At 35.0% G+C, this 20,528-nt stretch overlaps 1 protein-coding gene across 1 annotated transcript in view; it reads right to left on the bottom strand.

Annotated features, from left to right (window-relative positions):
- Window positions 1-9,894, bottom strand: part of Gabrg1 (gamma-aminobutyric acid type A receptor subunit gamma1) — a 71,846-nt gene extending 61,952 nt beyond the window's left edge. The window contains exon 1 of the mRNA XM_041671351.1: window positions 9,721-9,894. Coding sequence (XP_041527285.1) covers window positions 9,721-9,824 — 104 coding nt within the window. The 5' untranslated portion in view covers window positions 9,825-9,894. The remainder of the gene's footprint in view (window positions 1-9,720) is intronic.
- Between the last annotated feature and the right edge of the window lie 10,634 nt (window positions 9,895-20,528).

The following is a 20,528-nucleotide window of genomic DNA, read 5'->3' as shown; positions in this document are numbered from 1 at the left end:
ACACACACATCTTATATCCTGTTGTTTGTGTTTGCTTCTGTAGTTCCTGATTATTTACCTAGATTTTCAATTTCCAGATTTCCCTCAGTTTTTGTTTTCTTGATTGCCTCTATTTCCCCTTTTCAGGTCTGGAAGCATTTTTTAACCTGTTTGATTTCTTTTTCTTGGTTTTATTTAAGGGTTTTACTGATGTTTTCTAATTTTTATTTGCTTTTTCATCCATTGCTTTAAGGAAATTTTTCATTTCCTCTTGAAGGGCCTCAATCGTCTTCATAAAATTATTTTTATGGTCATTTTCTTCTGCTTCATCTGTGTTAAGATGCTTATGTCTTGCTGTTGTACAAACACCTGTTTCTGGTGGTGCTGTATTATTATTTATGGTTGTTGAGTGTATTCTTACCTGTCTACTCATCTCTTCCTCCAATTGGAACAGATGGGGCCTACATTTCACGAGTGTCTCTTTACCTCCAGTTATTATTGCTGGGGGCTGTGGTTCCCTTAAAGTTTCCTTGAAGCATAAGCCAGGCAGAGATTTTGTAATCATTACTCCAGGTGCCTACAGGCCCACGACTCAGATGGGCATTCCTCCTGGTACAGGCATAACTATTGCACCTATAGTTGTTCCTCCAGTTGTAGTCGTCACTGAGGATGAGGCACTGGTGGTCAGACAATCTCTAGAGGCCACTCCTATTGTCATGGCTTACTACGTTGCTGAGGCTTCCTCTCCTGGTACTCAGTAACAAATCAAATCTTAACAGACACACACACAAAAAAATGGAATAACCCCTTGTATCTTATTGGATCATTATTGCTTAAAGCTAGAATTCAACAACAACACTATTGCAGAAAGCCCACAAAGACATGGAAACTGAACAATGCTCAAATGTATCACCACTGGGCTAAGGAAGAAATGAAAGACTTCCTAAAATTCAATGAAAATGACTGCACAACATACTCAAACCTATGAGACACAATGAAAGCAGTGCAAAGAGGAAAGTTCATAAGCACTAAGTGCCTACATAAAGAAGTTGGAAAAATCCCACACTAGCAAATTAACAAAAAAGAATAAAAGAAAAAAGAAATTGAAAGCTATAGAATAAAAAGAAGCAAACTCACACAGGAGGTCTAGATAACAAGAAATAATCAAATTAAGAGATGAAATCAAGAAAATAGAAACAAAGAAAACAAGACAAAGACCCAATAAGACAAAGATTGGGTCCTTCCAGAAAATCAACAAATAGACAAACCCTTATCCAAACTAACCAAAAGACAAAGGGAGAATTTTTGAATTAACAAAATCAGAAATGAAAAGGGAGAGATAAAAATAGACAGAGAGGTAATCAGATAATTATCAGGTTATACTTCAAACACCTGTACTCCACAAAATTGGAAAACAAAGGGATTAAACGAATATTTTGATAAATATCACTTACCAAAATTAAATCAAAACCAGATAAGCAAATAGACCTATAACATCTAAGTAAATAGAAACAGTCATCAAAAGTCTCAAATAAATAAATAAATAAATAAATAAATAAATAAATAAATAAATGCGATGGCCAGATATTTTCAGTGCAGAATTCTATAAGAACTTCAAAGAAAAGCTAATACCAACATTTTTAAAGTTAAAAAAGGAGGAACATTGTCAAACTCTTTTGGCGGGCTACAGTTACCCTGATACAAAAACCACACAAACACTCAATCAAGAAATAGAATTACAGATCAATCTCATTCATGAACATTGATGCAAAAATACACAATGAAATACTGGCAAACTGAATCCAAGAATACATCAGAAAAGTCATCCACTATGACCAAGTTGGCTTCATCACAGAGATGCAGGGATAGTTCAGCATACAAAAAATATCTATCAATGCAATCTACCACATAAATAAAATGAAAGAGAAAAACCACGTGATCAGCTAACTAGACGCTGAAAAGTCTTTGAGAAAAAACAACTTTCCTTTGTGATAAAAGTCTTGGATAGAGCAGAAATATAAGGAATATACCTAAATATAATAAAGGCAATATACAGCAAGCCAACAACCAACATCAAACTAAATAGAGAGAAAACTCAAAGCAGTCCCACTGAGATTAAGGACAAGACAAAGCTGCATACTCTCTCCATATCTATTCAACATAATACTTGACATTCTAACTAGTAATATAAGAACAAAAGGCGATCAAAGGGATACAAATTGAAAAAGAAAAAGTCAGACTTTGACTATTTTCTGGTGATACAATAAGTATGCATAAGTGATCCCCAAAATTCTACCAGGGAAATCCTACAACTGATAAACACCTTCAGTAATGTAGCACGATACAAGAGTAATTCAAAGAAAATTAGTAATTCTCCTATATACAGATGATAAATAGCCTGAAAAAGAAAGCGGAGAAGCTTCACCCTTTAAAACATCCCCAAATATCATAAAATATATTGGGGAAATCTAACCAAACAAATGAAGGACTTGTATTAAAATTTTGAAGAAAGAAATGAAAGAATACATCAGAAAATGGGAAGAGCTCTCATATTCTTGTACAGATATGATTAATACTGTATAAATGGCAAGCTTACCAAAAGCAATCTACAGATTCAATTCAATACCCATCAAAATCCTAGCACAACTCTTCGCGGACCTCAAAAGAAAGATACTTGATTTCATACAGAAAAACAAAATAACAGGATAGCCAAAAACAATCCTGTACAATAAAGTATCTTCTGGAGGCGCAAGCATCCCTGACTTCAAACTCTACTACAGAGCTACAATAATGTAAACAGCTTGGTATTGGCATAAAAACAGATGGGGATTAATGGAATAGAATCAAAGAAACAGATATCAACTATGAACACCTGATTTTTGACAAAGTTAAAATCATAAAATGGAAAAAAGAAAACATCTTCCACAAATGGTGATGGCATAACTGGATGTCAACATTTAGAAAAATGCAAATAAAATCATACTTATCGCACCATGCACAAAACTCAACTCCAAATGGATCAAAGACCTCGACATAAAACTAACCACAGTGAACCTCGTGCCAGAAAGTGTGGGAAGGTACCTTGAATGCATTGGTACAGGACAAGAAGCATTTCTTAAATATAACTCCAGTATCACAGTCACTGATAGCAACAATTAATAAATAGAACCTCATAAAACTGAGAAGTTCCTGTAAAGCAAAGAATATAGTCAACAATACTAAACAGCAGCCTATAAAATGGGAACAGATCTTCACCATATCCACATTCGACAGAGAACTTATCTCTAAAATATATAAAAACTTAGACATACCAAATAATCCAATTAGAAAATGGGATACAGCTCTTGACAAAGAATTCTTAATAGACGAATCTCAAATAGCCAAAAAAAAAAAAAAACACTTAAGGAAATGTTCAACTTCCTTAGTCATAAAAGAAATGCAAATCAAAACAACTCTGAGATAGCACCTATAAAAATGGCCAAGAACAAAAACACTAAGAACAGCTTATGCTGAAGAGGATGTGGAGTAAGGAGAACATTCCTCCATTACTGGTGGTAGTACAAACTTATATATCTGCTTTGGAAATCAGTACAGCAGTTTCTTAGAAAATTGGGAATTAATCTACTTCAAGACCTAGCAACACCTCTCTTGGGCAAAAACTAAAAAGATGCATACTCATACTACAAGGTCATTTACTCAACTATGTTCATAGCAGTATTATTTAAAATATTCAGAGCCTGGAAACAACATCGATGCTCATCATTCAAAGACTGGATAAGGAAAATATGGTACATTTACACAATGGAATACTACTCAGTGCTAAAAAATAATGACATCTTGAAATTCGCAAGCAAATGGTCAGAACTAGGAAAAAACCATACTAAGTGAGGTAACCCAGACCCAGAAAGATATAATTGTATATACTCTCTCGTAAGTGGATATTAGACATAAAGCAAAGGATAACCAGCCTACAGTACATAACTCTAGAGAACGTGGACAACAAAGAGAACCCTAAGACAGACAAACATGAATCCACTTAGGAAGGAGAAAAAGACAAGATTTCCTGAGTAAATTAGGAGTGTGGGGGGCAGAGCACACTCCTAGAAGATGAGAGGGGAGAAAGGAAAGGGAGTGGAAAAATGTATAGCTCAATAAAAACAATAAAACCTGCTCTTTGGAAAAAAAAAAAGAATGTAGGTTCTGGACAGACACGTGAGTTTCTATCTTGAATTCGTCACTTAAGTAAACGATAACTCTTTAATATATTCTAAAAGTATCTGTGCCTTTCTCTTTCCTTTTGTAAAATGAGGCAAGTAGCATTATTCAAAAATCTTATTCCTTTTCATATTTGATTTTCTTATTATATGTATATGGCTAGGCTCTTCATAATTAGAGAGGCCATAAATCCTACTACATATATGCATATCCAATTGAATCTACTAAGGATTGGTCTTATATACAATGGCTGAGTAGTCAGATTAGATAAACTAAGAGGAAGCTCTTTCATGGAGAAAATTAATTTTTACTTTCTCTGACTTAACTTCCTGAACAGATCAACAATAGCATGACACTAATATCAACAATTAATAAATGAGACCTCATGAACCTAAAAATGAAAGAATACCATCAATGAGAGAAAATGACAGCTTACAGAATGGGAAATAAATTCTCAATTCCACATCTGACAGAGGAGCTAATACACAAAATATATAAATAACCCAAGAAACGAGACACAACAAACCAAACAGTCCAATTTAAAAATGGGGTACAGATCTAAACAAAGAATTTTTAACATTTGAATCTGAAACAACCAAGAAACACTTAAAGAGGTGTTCAACATCCTTAGTCTTCAGGGAAATGCAAATCAAAACAACCCAGAGATTCCATCTTACACCTGTCAGAATGGCTAAGATCAAAACAGTTCATGCTGGTGAGGATGTGGAACAAAGGGAAAACTCTTCCATTGCTGGTGGGAATGCAAACTTATATAGCTATTTTGGAAACTGACAGTTTCTCAAAAAATTGAGAAAAAAAATTTACCTCAAGATGCAGCTATACCACTCTTGGGCATATAGCCAAATGATGCTCCATCCTACCACTAGGACACTTGTTCAAATTGTTCTTAGAAGCTTTATTCATAATAGCCAGTACCTGGAAACAACCTAGATGTCCCTTATCTGAAGAATGAGTAAAATATATGGTACATTTACATAATGGAGTATTATTCAGTTATTAAAAAATAAAATATAATATTTGCAGACAAATGGATGGAACTAGAAAAATTATCCTGAGAGAGGCAATGTTCATAATGTTACTCATTATGGGGTTATAATGCTCATCCCAGTAGCCACAGACTATCTAACAAATCTTCCATATTAGTAATGAGACACTGCCTGTTGAGTTAGTCAGGTGGGTCAAATAGACTCTCAAAACAACATAGATTATTACCATTACTCTTCGCTTACTTCAAAGGTAAGACTACATACAGTTCAGTCACAGGACTTGAGGCAACCAAGCTGGGAGTGTTCTGAAAGCCTCTTTAAGTACTAGCTACTGTATTATCAGAAATTGCTGTGTAACCTGCCAAGAGAGAAAAGCAATTGCTGTTCCTATCCATCATAAAGCCAGTTAGCCACAACAATTACCAACTGATGAGAAACCACCGCTGGTATAATAATGAGTTATTTAATTGGAGGGTAACCAACAGCTGTCTAATCATACTTAAGGCCTACTCAATAGGAGGGAATTAATAACTGATTCTACAACCTAGCCAACTACCCTTGACTAGCGACATGATAAACACTAGAGGAGTGCCTCCTAGCAGTTTTTCCTAAACTAATATAATAGTTAACTGTTTTCTCAATAATTGTTTGTATACTCATGAATAAGAGTATAAGCTCATCAAGTAGCTTCCTTTTCCAACAAATTAAGAAGATTGTAGAGATAGATAAACAACTGGTAAAAATGCAGAGACCATGGAGTACCTCATCACCAGTTAACACATATACAATGCAACCCGTACACTAAGGCTAACGGAAAATGGAAGAAGAGGAGATGGAAGATTGTTAAAGCCAAAGGATCAGGACACTTTCTGCTAGATAGGGTTCTTTAGATGTGACAGGGAATCTGCACCCATGAAATCTCAACCGTATAGTTGCCCAAACAGAATTTAAATAATAAATTTCATTTATCATCCCAACATTGGTGGGGGACATGTTACAAGGTCTCGCCATTGAGGGAAGAACAATAAGAAAGATACATTTCTTTAATATACCACATACAGAACCAAGCAAAGAAACATATTCCTTTTGGGTACTTAATAATATCTAACATTCGATATTCAATTCTATTGTATTTCAAACCACTTTAACAAAGATAAATAATATGAGAATTATGATGAGTTTATAGCATATTTCTTACTATGTCCTTCCCAAATTTTTCTGTCCTGTTCCTGAATATTTTTAATGTTCTTGAAATAATTTTGAAAAATGAGTTCTATGTGCCCCAAAAGTTTGTCTGAAATCATTCAGGAAGAAGTGACAATGGAACTGAAATTGAAACTGGACAACAAAGATCAGAATTCTCATTTGATACCTCCCATGTACAATTTTCAACTAAAATCTTTCATTTAGCTTGTTCCCACTCATTCCCTTTCATCTAGGAAGTCACTTGCCACATGCTACCTTCATTTTACCACGACCTCCACAGCCCTTATTCAGCTTTATATCCTTGCCTTGCCTCTAGCTCCTTGGGGCTCTACCTTTATTCTTATACTCATAAACAAACATAATAACATGAATATAGATACAAAATGTTTATGAAATTTGAATGCAGTATGAAGCATTTCCTCTTCTACTTACCCGACAGGTGTTTCAATCTGTAGAATGGAAAGCAACTGGACTGGATTTTGTGTTTGGGTAATTTAAAAGATTTTCAATTGGGAACTTTTATCAATTGCAATCTTATCTCAAAATCAGTTTATCCTTGGGTCCTTTGAACAAGTACTTGTGTAACATTTGCATTGGTTTATACTACAAAAGTAAGTTTAAAAGCTAGAAACATGAAGAAAAGTCATTTATTAAGCACAACACCCCAAAACTTATTTATGAAATAACTTAAAATAATACATTTTAAAAGTAAGTGCATTTGAACTTAATGTTTAAAATTGGAGGACAATGTTTTTATTGAGGGAAATTTTTAAAATATGTTGAATTTCTTTGGTTTTCTACTCAAGTAACTTCTCAGACAAAGATTACTATTTAGATTACCTTTCAGAATATCTAAAATCTCAAGATACTTTTCAAACTCTTTCTAAACTTGATTACACTCATATTTGTCTCTAGATTACAAAGAGTGAAATCAAGCAGATGAAATATGAACCAAGTTGTCAGGATGCCACAGATTCTCCTGGAGAATGAAGAACAGCATCCATGGTCAGAGCTTTTAGATACAACAGGTCAGAGCTTTTAGGATCCGTTTTCATAATTCAGCAATGAGGAAAGTCAATACACTGTCTCCCTTCACTTTTCACGGAAACTACTAGAGATAAGACCTGCCCATTGAATTTATATAAAAAGTAATAGAATCCAACTTAGTAATCTCCAAATAGATGGCATTGAATGTGTATTTTAAAACTAGTATGACATTGAAATTCCTTCAAACAGAACTGTCTGTGATTTGCTATAAAAAGAAGCTACACACACAAAGAGGGAACAATATATATATATATATATATATATATATATATATATATATATATATATATATATATATATATGATCATACATAGTTTATAAGTATTGATGCCAATTTTCTCCAAATCTATATTGAAAGAATATAAAATTTATAACAAATTTGTCTGCTATACAAAACAAAGTCATAAAAACTCATAACTCAAGCACTCAAACCATAGTTATAGTAGCAACATATATATGTGTGTGTGTATGTATATATATATATATATATATTTGTTTCAATATTTATTTGTTCATTTGACAAAGAAATCCAGTTTATATATACAATAAAGATAAAATAAATTATTCATAAATTTGAACCTTGTAACTTAATTTCAGTCTTTCAAACATATAGTAAAAAATAGGGAATGGTAGTCATATTAGAATTTTCCTCTTTACTACTACTCAGGCCTGTGAAGAGACCCTTAAATCACTGCATATTTCATTTCAAATCAGAGATGTATTGAATTTGAACACTGGAAGCAGTCATCATGGTCTACTGCTATAATATATGTTGCAGAAGAAACTATCGTATGGAGTATGGTTAAAGAGCTGTGGCACATAAGAGTAGGAAATTCAGTGAGTGCCCTGCCCACTGCACCGCAGCACACTTTACCCTGTATCAGCTTGATGAGACTTTGGAAGCTGGCAACAATGAATGCAATGTAAAACTCTTCCAAATGAAGTATCTATTGGGACTGACAATATGCTCTCTGTAAGACAGTATCCTTACACGATTACATAGAAATGTGCAGCTATAAAGACAAAAAGAGCATGCAGGCTCTTACTCTAGAAAACCAGTGGGCCAATCTGATTTTACTTATTCAGTGGTGTAAAAGTACCTATTCTACTTAAATATCGTCTATAAATGTGATATATTCAAGGACATAACCCATTACTGGACATTATATAGGATGAAACATTTATTACATTGTCTGTACATAGAGAACATTTAAAATACGAAGGCAGAAAGATAAATAAAATTGCAATTCCCAAATGAAACACAAACATACCAAATATCAAATTTTGAATCCAGGAAGGCCAATTTTAATTATGATCATATTCAGTGCCTACATTCTGAGGCTTTGCAGATGTTCTGTCTACTGGTAAAGAGAAGGAAAATCTACATAAAATTATCTTCCTAGTAATTTGGCTCTACTGGAGTTCTAAACAGCACTAAAGCATCAAATGTCACAACGTTGAATGTAAATGTATATAAAACAAATAATGCAATGCATGGATAGTACATTTTTATAAAGCTATTAAAGAATATATGTCTTAAGCAAAGGTGGCAACTTCTTCTACACTTTGCTTGTTCCTAGTCCACGTGTGAGCTTTTTCTTTCACTATCAGCACAACTTCAAAGGTTTTGATATGTTTTACGGTCCACTCTTGTTCCTGTCAAACTGCAGGTTTGTGCTTGGTATGATCACACAAAAATGCAGCTAAGACATTCAGAATAATTTCAATTTTAATTAGTAAGCAACCAATTACAGTGAAGACTTTCAAAAGTGATTCTAATGAAACACACAGAACTCCTTCTGAGATATATATTTTTCCATAGCTGATAGATACGTGGTCAAATATAGCATATAAAAGATTGACTTAATCAAGAAAGTTACCCCAACACGAATGAGAAAAAAAATCACAATATTGGCTTATATACAAATAGTATATACATGATGACATGTAACAAGAAGTTTCTGAAATTATTTAAAATGCACAAAGTTTGTCAACAGTATTTGATTCCAAATACAGCAGGAAAGTCAATTCTACTTCTAGTTCCTCTATTAGTTTATAACCCGATAGAACTCAAAAACAAGTGAACACCCCGGCTTCAGAAAAGGCTGATTTCATGTTGTCTCCAAGTAAACAGATAGATCAGAAAATACAATGACGGCAAACATTGCACATGTTCCCGGGAAAATGCAAATTTCTTGTAATGATTGTGGGACAAAACAAATTAATTAATTAAAGGAGACAGTTTTAAGTCTTTGAATTTACTCACCAGTTTCCCAAATGCAGGGTTAGTAACAGGAACATCAACCTCACTCCTCTAGTTTGACTCCACAGGAGCGAAGGAGAGAAGAGGAAGGCTTTCCTAGAACCCATCAGGTCGCTTTTATGGTCCCTGCTCTGCTAGCTCAGTCCCCAAGCCCAGAGTTTGTCTCAAGCCTCAGCAGCCGCCCAGTGAGTACAAGGGAGAGTGTGGAAAGACAGGACACCTCCTAACCAGGTAGGATGCGACTCCCAGAAGAACTGAGCCAAGGAGCCAATCAGACGGGGAGGACGCCGGCATAAATTATCTCAAAACGAGTTGGACCAATCAGTGCTCCAGAAAGGCGGGGTTTACCATACTAGAAATCAAGCCCAGCCCAGTGGGGAAAAGAGCTCCGCTTTTTTTTTTTTTTTTTTTTTTTTTTTTTTTTTTTTTATGAAAGAAAAATAAACCTCTTCTCCGTTCCAGCGCCTGTAAGAAACATTGGCGTGGCCTTGACAGTTGGGCTCCCAAGGGAAACGCTGCTATTTTGCTGCCCTTCCGTATATTGGAATGTATCTGGTCACTACCTCTTCCCTCTCCTGAGTTAGGAATTATTTATTCATTTATCCTTTTAGTTACTTATTTATTCATTTAGTTTTTTTTTTAATTGCCTTCAAGAGAACGCCCAGGGAACTCTCCCTCTGTGGAAAGAGCTTAATAGACTTTCTTCGGGCTTGCGAGAATCCTGTTATTTTTGAGTAATTATCGTTACTTCCTTTTGATTCCGGGACAGTGCCTTGTTTCTTTTTGCAGATGTAGGACGGGACACAATGCCCTGCACAAATGAGCTCTCTAGAGGTGGACAATGTAAAACTCAAGTGAATGAATGAGCCGTCTGGGTGCCTTCCCGTTAAGCACGTTTCGGTCCCTCCCCCTGCTACTGCCTGCGCTCTAGTGCGCCAATTTGCAACGTATTATCTCTCATGACGGGAAGATGTCAGTAATGAAGAATACCAGGCAAGAACTCTCTCGTTTTACAAACACAAAACTGATTGTACTAGCTTCCGCCGTCAAAGACGTCCTAGCATATGACACGGGCGATTCTTCTGTTTCCCCTGCTCAAGTGCATTTCATTTGCATTTGTGGAGCTTCTGTGTTTGGTTCCTAACTTCAGAGGCTCTGCTTTGAGTTCTCAACTGAGCCCAAGGGTTGCCATGGCAACCAGAAAGCCTCTGGCAGCTGGAACAACTGTACTGCAAAGACCATGGCTATGGAGAAAAGGGCTCAGTGCCCAGCCATCTTCTGCCTTTACGCCTTGCTAAATCCCTGCTTCCCGGGGATGTCGCCCAAGGATGGGGGTCCTAAGCTGCATCATTAATCACTCCACACCACCTGGAAATGCCCAAATTCAGAGATGAAATGAAATGTACCGTGTAGTTACTTGAGAAGCAGACAGTTCAAAGCAGAAGTAACTGTTTGTGCATGCAAGGCGGCGGCAAGGGAACTGTTGCTACAACAGCCACTGAAATCCATTAAAGGAACCGGATGAGCATAACGGGGTTACAGACTGATAGACTTTCTTTGTCTCTCTCCCTTCTTTTCTTCCTCTCTTGTTGCCCAGAATAACAGATATTGCAGTAATTTTCTTTTCTCTGACTCCCTATCATCTAAAAAATATGTAGTGACCTTCCTTGTTCCTATTCTCTTACTCCACGCTATTTAGCATTTTTCTCTTCCACAAAGTATGTTAATTAAAGCAGCTCATACCTAATAATAATACAAATAGCAATTGAAGTACATTATAATAGATTCTGGAGCAAGTGCATTTACGTAGCCGGTGACGTCCATATAAATAAACTGTTTTTATTTATTTTTCTATGTCGATTAACAATGTGTCGTGCATTATTATTTAACTATTTCACAGGGTGAACACCTAAATTCAAGGATATGATTAACCAGTGAGGCAGGAATTAATTCCCTGGAAATAACTAGTCCACAGCAAATACTTTCTGGTTACTCCTGGCGTTTCCTAATATTAAATGCGGTTTTTCCACATTTTAACGGAAAGATGATACAGTCTAACGTTCTACAACGTTAGACCATCCTACCAAAAACTTTCAAAAAGGTTTTGTTATTTTCATACGTTACTGGAAAGTGCTGACAGCCGTTCCCAGAAATTAATGGAAAGGAAAGGTGAAGGATGTTTCCTTGGATGGTATACTTACACTCATAAAACGGAAAGGGATATGATAATGGGAATATTCTACACTTTCCAAAATAAAATTTCCCCAAAATGTGCTGAGGTACACATCTAAAAAAGTCTCACTCTCTATAGCTAGAATTGTAAATTATAGTTCCCTCTAATCTATGTAAAATGGATGTAAGCTCTTTGTTATCTGAAAGAAAAAGCCATGATAGGTTTGTGTACTGGTTACAACTTGATAATTTGACTCTAACTGTCTTTCTTTTTTGGACAAGATAAAATAGCCATATGCATATGGTGACTAGTTACTAGGGAGTCTAGGCTGTGAATAAATATAGTAAGTTCCCCTATATCCATCAAATTAACCACCTTTTCACAGGAGGACACACTTAGGAAGGGCAGGCCATGTGTCCTAGACTTCAAGGTTGAGGTCAGAAGTAGCTATAGGTGAGGAACTGGAGAGAGAACATTGTGGTGGTTATTTTCATTTCAGGACAATTTTGACATGAGATTTGTTAAAGTTGGGAGGCATTTTTTGTTGTTGCAGTTGTGGAGTGAACATGGGTTGTAGTCAACTATTGAATGTTATTAAGTGGAAGCTAATATTTTGTTTATACTCTGAAATATACAAAAACTCATCTGATGATGAAGAATTCAGGCATAAACTCTCAGTGGTAACAAGGAAAAGAAGGGGAGTGAAGGAGACAAGTAAGTATACTATACCACAGTTATTTTTTTTTCATTGACTCTCATTAAAGTCACTCTTCTCTTTCTCATTCATTTGAATGACTGGACCATAATCATTACCTGTTAATTTTTTTTTTATTATTTAAACAGCTTTCATACAATATACTTGTACATATTTTCACTCAAAGATCATGCCTACTTCCTTATCATCCAACTTCATGTTCTTTTTTTTCCTCAAAAATAAGACAAAATATCACAGCAAGCTAAACAAAAAAGTCAAAAAGTGTTACACATACTAAGATAATTTATTTAAAATAAAAATAAATATGGAATCATTTTTATGTTGGCCAACTGCTACTTAGCATGGAGCCTGACCTGGAATATGGTTGACATACCCAGTAACACTCCATTAGGCAATTGTGATTTTGTTTTCCCTCCCAGAAACTATCAATTGAAGAAAAAAAAAAGCTTCTTAGTGATGGAAAGACTTTGGGTCTACTTCTTATTTTCTGTCCTAGAAATCTGTCAGTTTTGAGCCTGGGCAGGTTGTATGTATCCTCACAGTCTCTCTTAAACCTTACGCTCAGCAGCTTTTTTGTATCTGGAGTTTCCTTGGAGTCATCCACCACCACTGGCACAGTGCTGAGTGTTCCAGAAACTCAGTCTTTATTTGTTGTCAACTGTATGCCCTTGTGCTAATTACCGTTGTCAGCAAAATAAGCTTCAATCACAATGGGGGTTGAATGATTATCTGATCTTATTACGAAAGGCACAAAGTCATAAAGTAACTTCTAATGATATATTGCTCTGTAGATAAAAATTTTGTCCTGCCCAGTCCCAGAGCCAGTTAATCCAAAGAAACTCACAGGGGTTTTTACTTGTTATAAACTGCTTGACCTATTAGCTCAGATTTATTGTTAACTGGCTCTTGCAACTTAATTTAACCCACAATTGTTACGTATATTTAGCACATGGCTTGCTACATTTTCTCAGTGAGGCATTTCATCTTGCTTCCTCTACATCTGGCTGGTGATTTCATCTCTGTCTTCCCTCTTCCCAGTCTGGTCACCCCACCTATATTTACTGCCTGGTTACTGATCAATCAGCATTTTATTAAACTAATACGAGTGACAAAAGTTTACAGTCTACACGAGTATTATCCCACAGAATCCTATACTCATACCTATTGCATATCTATTAGTTTAATATCTATGTGCAATGACTATCAACTTGTAGCCATACTACTTTCATTTTAGAAAGCTTTGTGGGTTTTTTTTTTATTATGCTATCACTTTAAAACAGTTGTTATACCTACAGGTGATACAAATAGTTCATTCTGGATCTAATGGATTAGATGTTATAGTAATAAACACTTAATATTTTCATATACCATAATTTGGGAGTCATTGCCATTCTGTCTTCTTGTAAAATGACTAGTGATACAGTGGCATGATGGTGCCACATGCAGCCCTGACACTAAGCAGACAAGGACTACTAACGATCCAACCTGTCATTCATAAACTATGATTTAGATACAAAGACTGATTGTAAAATACAATGGTGACAAAAGTACAGATTTATGCCCTAGCTTCTTTCTTTTGTTGCTTTAGTTTTTCTGTGTGGAATGGTATTTCCCCATGATTGTGTGTGTGTGTGTGTGTGTGTGTGTGTGTGTGTGTGTGTGTGTGATGCGCAAGTACAGATATATACTGACATGTGGAGGCCAGAGCTCAACAACAGATGATTACTTCTATCATTGTCTGCCTTATTTTTTGAGACAATGTCTCTTACTAAGCAGGAAGATCTTTGATACCTATACACACACACACATGTGTGTGTGTGTGTGTGTGTGTGTGTGTGTATAAATTCTACATAGAGCACAAGTTGCTTTCAGGATTACATTGAGTTATCCATATAATTAATTGCCTTTATAATAGAAATAAGTCCAAATTTCGGTTATTGTTGCTATACCTAATTCATGGTATATTTAAAATATAATTCAGTTTGTTTAACTGACAGTACAGTAAGAGTCTGAAGTTCTAAAGAAGGTAAATGAAAATGAGCACATTATGCATGCCCTCAACATTATCTCTATATCTGACTTCTCCAGAGAAAAGGTAAATTTTTATTTAATTTTTATCTCTAAAGCTATCTCTCTTTTATGAACCCCGTGATTCTAAACTTAAACACTAAATAGCACAGTATTTTCTTCTATTGCATACACTCCTCTTAGGCTATGGGACTCCCACCTCCATTGTCAGCATGACACTTCATTTATCTAATTGTCATTTTTTCTGAGAAATAATTATTAATTTCTCACTGAAGAGTATTCTGAAATATAGGACAGACATATGACATTTTGAGTACTGGCTACACATGTTCATTTGTGTTAGTTCTTTTTGTCACTATGAAAAATAGTTTGCAAATGACAGCTAAAAGAGAGAAGATTTTCTGGTTCACAGCTTTTGAGAATACAGTCCATAAATGGTTGATAAAAGGGGGCAGAATATCATTGTATATAATATAGCAGAGAAATGTGATCGCCTCATGGCTGTCAGAAGCAAAGACTCGGTGGGGAGTGACAAGTAAAAAAAACATAAATAACACAAAATTCACAAAAACGTAGATTTAAGAAAAAATATTTTTATATTGTTAATTTAAAAGTTATTTTTATCATTTGAATTTATTTCATTTTCTGGTGTTTGTTTGGACTTTTCATTGGTTTGTTTTTTATAAATGTGTTGACTTTTTGTTCTTTTGGTTTTCCTTATGTTTTCTGATTAGTGTGTTGCCTATCGGTGTCAGAGAACAAACTTTGGTGTTAATTACTCGTTTCTCCTGTAAGTTCCAGGGATTCTAAGCAGGTCCACACTCTTTTTTTTCCTGCTGAGTTATCCCACCAAATGTTTACTCTAGCCCTTTCTTTATCTTTATAGGAATAATCAAGCACCTTGTTCATATTAAAAGCTAACGCAGGGGCAGATTGCTCAGTTGATACGATGTTGCCTTCAAGCCAGACAATATGAGTTTGATCCCTGAGGCCCATGTGCTAGAAGGAGAGAAACAGCTCCAGCATCTGATCTCCATACCTGTTTGTCCCACAATAAATAAATAAATATGATAAATAATTTGCAAAGAATACATTATTTTTGCCATGAGGATTAAAAAAAATGAAGTTCCTATCTAAGAGTTGGGAATAAAAATCTAGAATCAAAATATAGTCATCAAATGTTGGCTCCCAGTAACCAATTTCTTAAACCAGACTCATCCTTCTAGTACATAAAACCCCAAATAATCACATCAGATTCTATTTCTACCAGAAGAATATTTTACTAATTAAGACCTCGATTTTCACTAACTTTTTAGTGGTTACTTCTACAAACCAAGGGCACAGTCTTGAGCTTGCAAGCTTTCAGGGGTGTATGTGACAATTTTCTATAGTATTTTCATTAATTCTTTGAGAGTTTCAGACAATTTAATTTTTCATGTTTACCCTATTTGTTCCATCATTCAGCTCCGCCAAAATTTACCCCAACTTCCTACTCACCAAACTATGTTTTCATTTTTTTTTCTTAACCTATTGAACCCAATTTGTGCTGCTCAAATATTCTTGGATGGGGAGTTGCTTTAAGAGTCTTAACAAAATTTCTTTTACTTCTCTCTCTCTCTCTCTCTCTCTCTCTCTCTCTCTTTCTCTCTCTCCTCTTTCTCTCTCCAGCCATTATATACCAATAGCACCTCAGATAGGTGTTAGATTACAAGTCTGCCCCTTTTCTCCAAGATGGGATTTAATTTAGCATGATCTTGCTCAGATTTTGTACATGCTCTCAGCAATATGTATTAATGCGTGAAACTGCAATGTTTGGGCAATAAACCCTGTTTCCTTGAATTAATCTACCACCTCTTAAAACCACTTTGCCCTCTCTTTCATGATATTCTTTGAGCTCTGGAAGAAGGAGTGTTCTGGGTATGTATTTTTTAAGATGGAAGACTGTGTTTTCTTATTCTCTGATAAAGGCTGAAAGATGCACAATTCATGGGTATAACAATACACCACTACAGTCATTTTAATACTATGTCCATTTAACATGACATAGGATCTATGTCCTAGTTAGACATAGATTCTAGAAAATAAACCTGGCATTCCATCTTGTAGGTCATGTCTTAAAGCTAGTTTTTTAATTAACATGCAAATAGATGCTCATGCATACCATGTATGGTTACTTCCATAACATATGTGCCACTGGTATAACAGGATCGAAATCCTAGTAGCTCGGAAGTTTCAGTGATGAGTAATATTCATGGTAAATTTGTTCTACAATAGTATTCATTATACCTTTATATAGAAAAATAAAGATTCTTCGTCAATACCAACTTTATTTCTCTATTCTATGAGTTGACTATGTTGTCTTCAACAAGAGATGTTACTAGCAATTCCTGAAAGAGCTGACAGTTGGTAAATATGTGTAGTTTACTGAGGACTAGTTCTTCTATTTGATTTGGATAGCTTTGCATATTGAAATATTTTCAAATTTCTATTGGAAGAAAATTCCTCTTTCTCCTGCTTCATTTTATGTTCATTCACTAAACACTCTCTTTTGGTTTTGGTTTCTGTGACACTAACGTTTAACTGCTGATAAAACCAGTGGAAAATTCTGGAATGGTCTCTAACCTGCACTGGAACCAGCTGACAATCTCCTTTTCAAAATCCAATATTTATAATATCGTGTTCTCCCATCTCTACATGTGATTGTCTGTGTTTCAGTCTTCATGAAATGCACTTCCATCTTCTTAATATTAATATTTTTGTTTTTTGTGAAATATCAGTTCAGCTTATGTTCTTATTATACCAACATCTCATCTTTTCCAATATCACCCACATCAATATCTGCATGTACTAATATTAGTTATGAATTTTATCACCAAATTTTTTGACTTCTATTGACAATTACTTGAAGTAGCTTCATCTCCTACTGAGTCATTTAAAACACTGTTTATTTCCTGTTTTGTCTATATTTATTAGAATATATTGGCAAGAATATTTATTTTAAAAGTAAAAATCTGAAATTTTTATTTTGCTTAAACTATTCAGTCATTTCCTAAATTCTTAGAACTTGTCCTCCAAGAAATTCTGGCATCTCAAAGTAAATTAATCCTCCAATTACAACATCTAATGGCACTCAGCACGTTTCCTTCCTGACCCTACTGTCTTACAATAGTTTATTAATTCAGTTAAGTCAAGAAGGCCACAGAACACCTGGGAATCAAGAACTCCTTAATATGCTAAAGATTCTAATAGAAAGAAAATAATCATTCTATCACATTCCATAGTATCCCTTAAATTGTGATGTAGCTTTCTTTTAAATTTGCTCACAATCATTAATTTGATGGGTATCTATTATCTAGATTGTTCCAGTTTGAGTATCAGGATTTTGTACTACTTTTCTTTGTCTGATTTCTAACTTGCAAGAGCTGACACAGTTGGTAAATATGAGTGATTTACTAAGGACTAGTTCTTCTATTTGATTGGGATAGCTTTGCATATTGAAATATTTTCAAATTTCTATTAGTTGTCTATTATTATTTTTCTTTATGTTTCATGTGAGAAATATTAGAAGGGAGAGCTAATTTTCCTGGGTTATTAAGTGACAGACAGAAACAGAATTTGAACCTAGAGAGTAATGTTTCTGAATTCATGTCTGGAATTGCTACATAGTACCCTCTACAAAAGAATTATGGCACATGCTTCTTAAAAAATGTTTCACAGTTCTTCCAATTCTATCTTTCCTCCTCTGGTTAACCAGTACTGTTACTACAGTGACTACATTTTAGACGATATTTGACATGAAAACCCCTCATATTTCAACTTTAAAGGGTCATTGCCTAAAAATGTCAAAAGTGAGAAAGGGTTTTGGAAGAATGACCTTCAATCAGCTATTTTTCAAAGGTATACAGTACTGTTTAAGATACAGGACACTAACAGGAAAGAGGTCCACTGCTGGAAGATTTATTGTAGCCTGACATTTAATGAAAACCCTCAGGGTTTTGATGGAACTTTATTATATAATTACTCAACTCACCTCGTATAGAGGCTAATATATTTTATTTTTAAAATGTCTTACTAGTAGATCTACGTTGAAATAGTAGCCTCCAGGGCACCTCTGATGGGTCCTAGCCAGTACCTAACTCCCTACTCATCAGGTTTATAGCCCATAATATGCCTATCTATGTGACTTTGACTAGCAGCTGAAGAATAACAATTTCTCATGACCATTCGACAGAGAGAACACTGAGCAACTGAGAGGAGAAGAGAGATTCCACTTAATATTTTCCTCTCATTTATTCTGTCATTGGCTCACCAAGAAGCATAAATATTGCACTAAAATTGTAATGAAATAATTACTATTATCAAGTCTCTTTAGTCCATTAGGGAGATGCCATAAACACAAAAAAGAGTTGATAGACCTTACACAGAGAAATCTGGGAAGGTCCTGTGAGAGTTCCTTCTAAAAGTATTAGGTCAACACGGAAGGATTGCAATACTCAATTGACAAAATGCATTGAAGGGTGAATACATGGAGGAGAGATGTGAATTTGATATTATATTAGTATCGCATTACTGGGATAAAACACTCAGGTTAAACAACTGCAGGGATATTTATTTTTGCTCATGATGTCAATAAGTTTAATGCTTATTCCTTTGCACAATGGAAGCTTCCGCTATAGAGGCAGAATCTGTATCACTGTGGCAAATGTATTTGGATGACCTTACTATTCACCTTGTGGTGAAATGACAAAAACATTTTGAACCTTCCCTCATGAGCATGCCTCAAATTACCCATTTCTTCCACCTAGAAAAACTTGCCTAAAGTTTCCAGAGCATCTCAAAATCCAGCACAAGTTAAGGAATATGTTTTAACACATGAGTCTTTGGGGAAACATTAGTCCTGAAATCATAAAAAAAAAAAAACCTGTTACAACAGTGAGTAAGAGTGTCTCTTAACTGTTTGCTTTTCTGTTTTCCTAATAGTTTCTCGGATACCTATACTAATTAAATTGAAATGCCATTGGACAAAAAGTCCCTTCCCAAAGTTCTAGGGAGATGATTAGATTTTCAAGTTTTGTAAGACTTGCTAGGCAACCCCCATGTACCCACTCGTGTTTTCTAAACATACTTTGTTAGCCTAAATGTGCTATGAAACAAGTCCCACCAGATTATAAAAACACTGTAACAGTTATTGCCCATATATCAAGATTGCCACTGGGAAATACTTCTGAGTCAAGATAATGAAGTTTCCCGCATTCATTGGGATGACAATCTTAGAGAACTGCAGGAGTAGAAATTACTGGAGCCAATGTATGTTTGGTTGCAGCAATGCACAGCAGAGCAAACAAAGTAGTCATCATAATTTGAAGAAAAAAAGGGTTTCATATAGGGACTCAGTGCATAGAATGTTGGTGTTTCATGGTGAGGCTATGGGTTTGATATCTAGACACACAAAGAGTGATGCAATACCATAGTGTTTGGTTTTCTCCCTAAAATACATTAAGTTTGAAAATCTGACCAATTTGATAATATAAAAAAGAGGAATAATTGTGATGTAACTAGTTTGATGGTGGAGTCATTGCAAATGAGATTTCTACCCTTACAAGGAGAAACATGGCAGAGAAAATTTACCTTGGTATCTGAAGAAACAACTAGAAGATAGGTTTTTACCAGACAACAAATCTAAAGTCTTTATGAGTCTGTATTTTCTAACCCACAGAATTTTAAAAAAAACACGTGTTTGATGTTTAAGTTACTTACTCATTCTTTGATACTCTGTGATACAGCTGAAACTGTGAAACTATGATAGATTTTTTTATTGTTTATGTGTGTTTATAGGTAAAAGATCATTCTATTTGATGAATCCAGGAGGAAAAGCATTATCACAATATGATAATG

The sequence above is a fragment of the Microtus oregoni genome, unplaced genomic scaffold, assembly GCF_018167655.1.
Source record: "Microtus oregoni isolate MIOR12 unplaced genomic scaffold, Mior012 000021F_ref0000039, whole genome shotgun sequence".
In the NCBI taxonomy this organism is placed as follows: domain Eukaryota; kingdom Metazoa; phylum Chordata; class Mammalia; order Rodentia; family Cricetidae; genus Microtus; species Microtus oregoni.
The sequence above is the reverse complement of the archived record's forward strand: the minus strand, read 5'-3'. Positions and strand labels throughout refer to the sequence as shown.